The sequence below is a fragment of the Wasmannia auropunctata genome, unplaced genomic scaffold (genome assembly GCF_000956235.1).
Source record: "Wasmannia auropunctata unplaced genomic scaffold, wasmannia.A_1.0 LD282392.1, whole genome shotgun sequence".
Classification (NCBI taxonomy): Eukaryota; Metazoa; Arthropoda; class Insecta; order Hymenoptera; family Formicidae; genus Wasmannia; species Wasmannia auropunctata.
This window is the reverse complement of record NW_012080498.1, coordinates 1-2718: the sequence shown is the minus strand read 5'-3', so window position 1 is coordinate 2718 and position 2718 is coordinate 1. Positions and strand designations below refer to the sequence as shown.

Here is a 2718-nt window from a genome sequence, read left to right as displayed (position 1 = left end):
AAAAAATGAAGAAATTACTTTCGCTATCCATTTTTACTTTAATATGGTGACTAATACTGTCAATTTATTAAAATATTTACTTTGTGAAAAAGTTATGCAGATTATATGCTCAAAATAAAGGCAGAGCCAGATGTACAAATAATAAAGAAATGAATATATGTGAAACGTTAGAGAGTTAAGTGTAGAAGTCTAAACAAAAATATTTTGCCGTTCTACAAATTGTGCGTATGTGTGCTTGAAATATTAATACTGTAGTAAACATAAACACATCATTAAACACTACTACATCAAAATCGCACGCATACATGTACAAATCATCGATAAAACAGCGATACTATGGAGCGAACTCCGCACGGTCTTCGCGCCAGCATCCCTTTAAAACTTCATAACTTTTGTAGGAAACTTTTTTTTTCAAAAATGTACTTTTTACGACATATTTAATCATTGCAGTATATTTTTATTGTATATCATTTAATTAGAATATACATTTTTTTATTTATGCATTATAATAGATATTTAGAAATATATAATAATCGCCTGTTTCATTTAAATAGAATATGCACTTTTTTATTGCATTATAACAGATATTTAGAAATATAATCGCCGATTCTTAATAATTGTTGTTAGTTTTAAAATAAAGAATTCCTTGTCTGCAAAAAATACATAGATTACATATTATATATGAATTTGTAATAACATATAAATACTATATAAAATTAAAAATAAGAAAGATATTAATTAATATCTTACGCATTTGGGCTTGCGCTGTATCCAACGCGATACTTGTTCCCGTTCCAGCATTCCGGAGAATCTTCACATGAAGTTATTTCACATGATGAGGCCATATATTTGTTAGGATTCTTCACCGTATTTGCATAATACCTGATTGCTGCTTCGTGACTACAGAAATCTTATGATAACAAAATAAATTATTAGATCAAATAATAAATGATTTTATTCTTTGAAACTTTATCTCACGTTCGATGCGATGTAACTTTTTAATTTTATTTTCCATGAAATTATAAAATACTCGAAGAGGTATTTAATTTACTACATAACCGATAAAATACATATATATCTTCATATCTATTTTTTGACACATATTTTCAAAAAATTCTTTTAACTTTAATTGTTGTTAGTAAAAATTACTATCGAATAACTGTTCAACGAGGACTAAAAATTATAATATTCATTGTGATTTGACGATACCATATTTAATCACTTTGATGGTTACCAGAATTGAGAAATGCATTACTTTGTTACGTTGTTACCGTTACTTTTTTATAGTAACGAATTGGTAATGACTATATCTTTTTATTCGTAATAATAACGCAAATGCAGTTATATTTCTTGGATAACAGTACCAAAAACATAATCGTTATTTTTATCGTTACTTTGTACACGTATAGTACATGTATGGAACGTGCATAAGAAAGTTTTAAAAAACTGTTACGTTCGATCATGTTGCGATTAAACATTACCACTATAAATCTCATATTGAACTAATCAATTAGTATTATAAACAATTGGATGTGACGTTCTAAAAAAAGAGTAATCAAAATTCAATAAAAAGTAATTGAAATTGTAACAACTTCGTACTTTTGAGGAACGAATTACATTTTCCAATGATCAACGAGTAATTTTTAAAAAAAACTTTCCCAACCCTGATTATTACCTTCAGGACTCAACTGCTTAGAGCCTTCCGACGCTGGACAATCGCATTGATCACGTTTGCCATTATTTGCGACATAATGCACACTTGCTGTCAGTTGATTGAAATTCGCGCCATATTTAGTCATGTCCGTATGAATCATTTCGACCCGTCGCGCACACTTAGATGAAATATAGCACCCCTTGCATTCAGTATGAGCAGGACTCGCAGGATCCAATACTTTACAAACGATAATTTTATTTTGAAGAACATTTTAGAATAGTAACAAACATTTTAAAGTTACCCGCGTGTGCATTGTATAAAACTATAGATTAAAGATTCCTTGGCGGATTTCTTGCCAACTTTTCGTTAATGTAGCCGTTAATAATAAAAAGCAAATAAAAAATATTATTGCAGTTTAGGATCAATTATTAAAAATAACAGAAAACATTAAATATAAAAATGAAACAAACATGTTTTAAAGATGTAAAATAATTTAATTATGTACCTGTTATGTGGGGTATCTTGAAGTTATTACATCTACCAGCGAAACTAGCTATGTGTGAGCCCACTGAAAACCCGAGGATACGCACTCTGTTTAAGTTGAGACCGGCTTCCTTGAGTGTTTTTATACTTTTAGCGAACTGTCCTCCTACTTTTTGGGCATTTTTGAAAACTACGTTCTTATAATCGGGATCATGAGAATGTTTGCCCCAATCAAGTACCACAACATTGTCCTTTCCTCCATCACAGAGCGCTAATTACGCAAACAAAGAAGGATGTTAAAAAAGGGCCGATTTTGGCCGCCAAAAATATAAGTAAAAACAATAGTATTTTTTATAGATTTTGATCTCCTGAATACGATATAAAACCATTAAAAAGTTCGTAGCGTTTCAAACATAAACACAGCGTATTTAGCAAAGACGCTGTGTTTATGTTCAATTTTCAAGGTGTTCCCCAAGCGCTACGAACTTTTTAATGGTTCTATATCGTATTCAGGAAATCAATATCTATAAAAAAGACTATTGTTTTTACTTACACCTTTGGAGATCGGAAGAGCACACGTC

General features: G+C 30.2%; 1 protein-coding gene across 1 annotated transcript; it reads right to left on the bottom strand.

The window, feature by feature from the left end:
- Positions 1-1675: 1675 nt before the first annotated feature.
- LOC105461626 (lipase member H-like) lies at positions 1676-2408 on the bottom strand (the record flags this gene model as incomplete). Its single annotated transcript, XM_011708126.1, has 2 exons — positions 1676-1891; positions 2160-2408. Coding segments are annotated over 2 exons (465 nt in total), but the record flags the coding sequence as incomplete, so codon positions are not given.
- Positions 2409-2718: the final 310 nt, after the last annotated feature.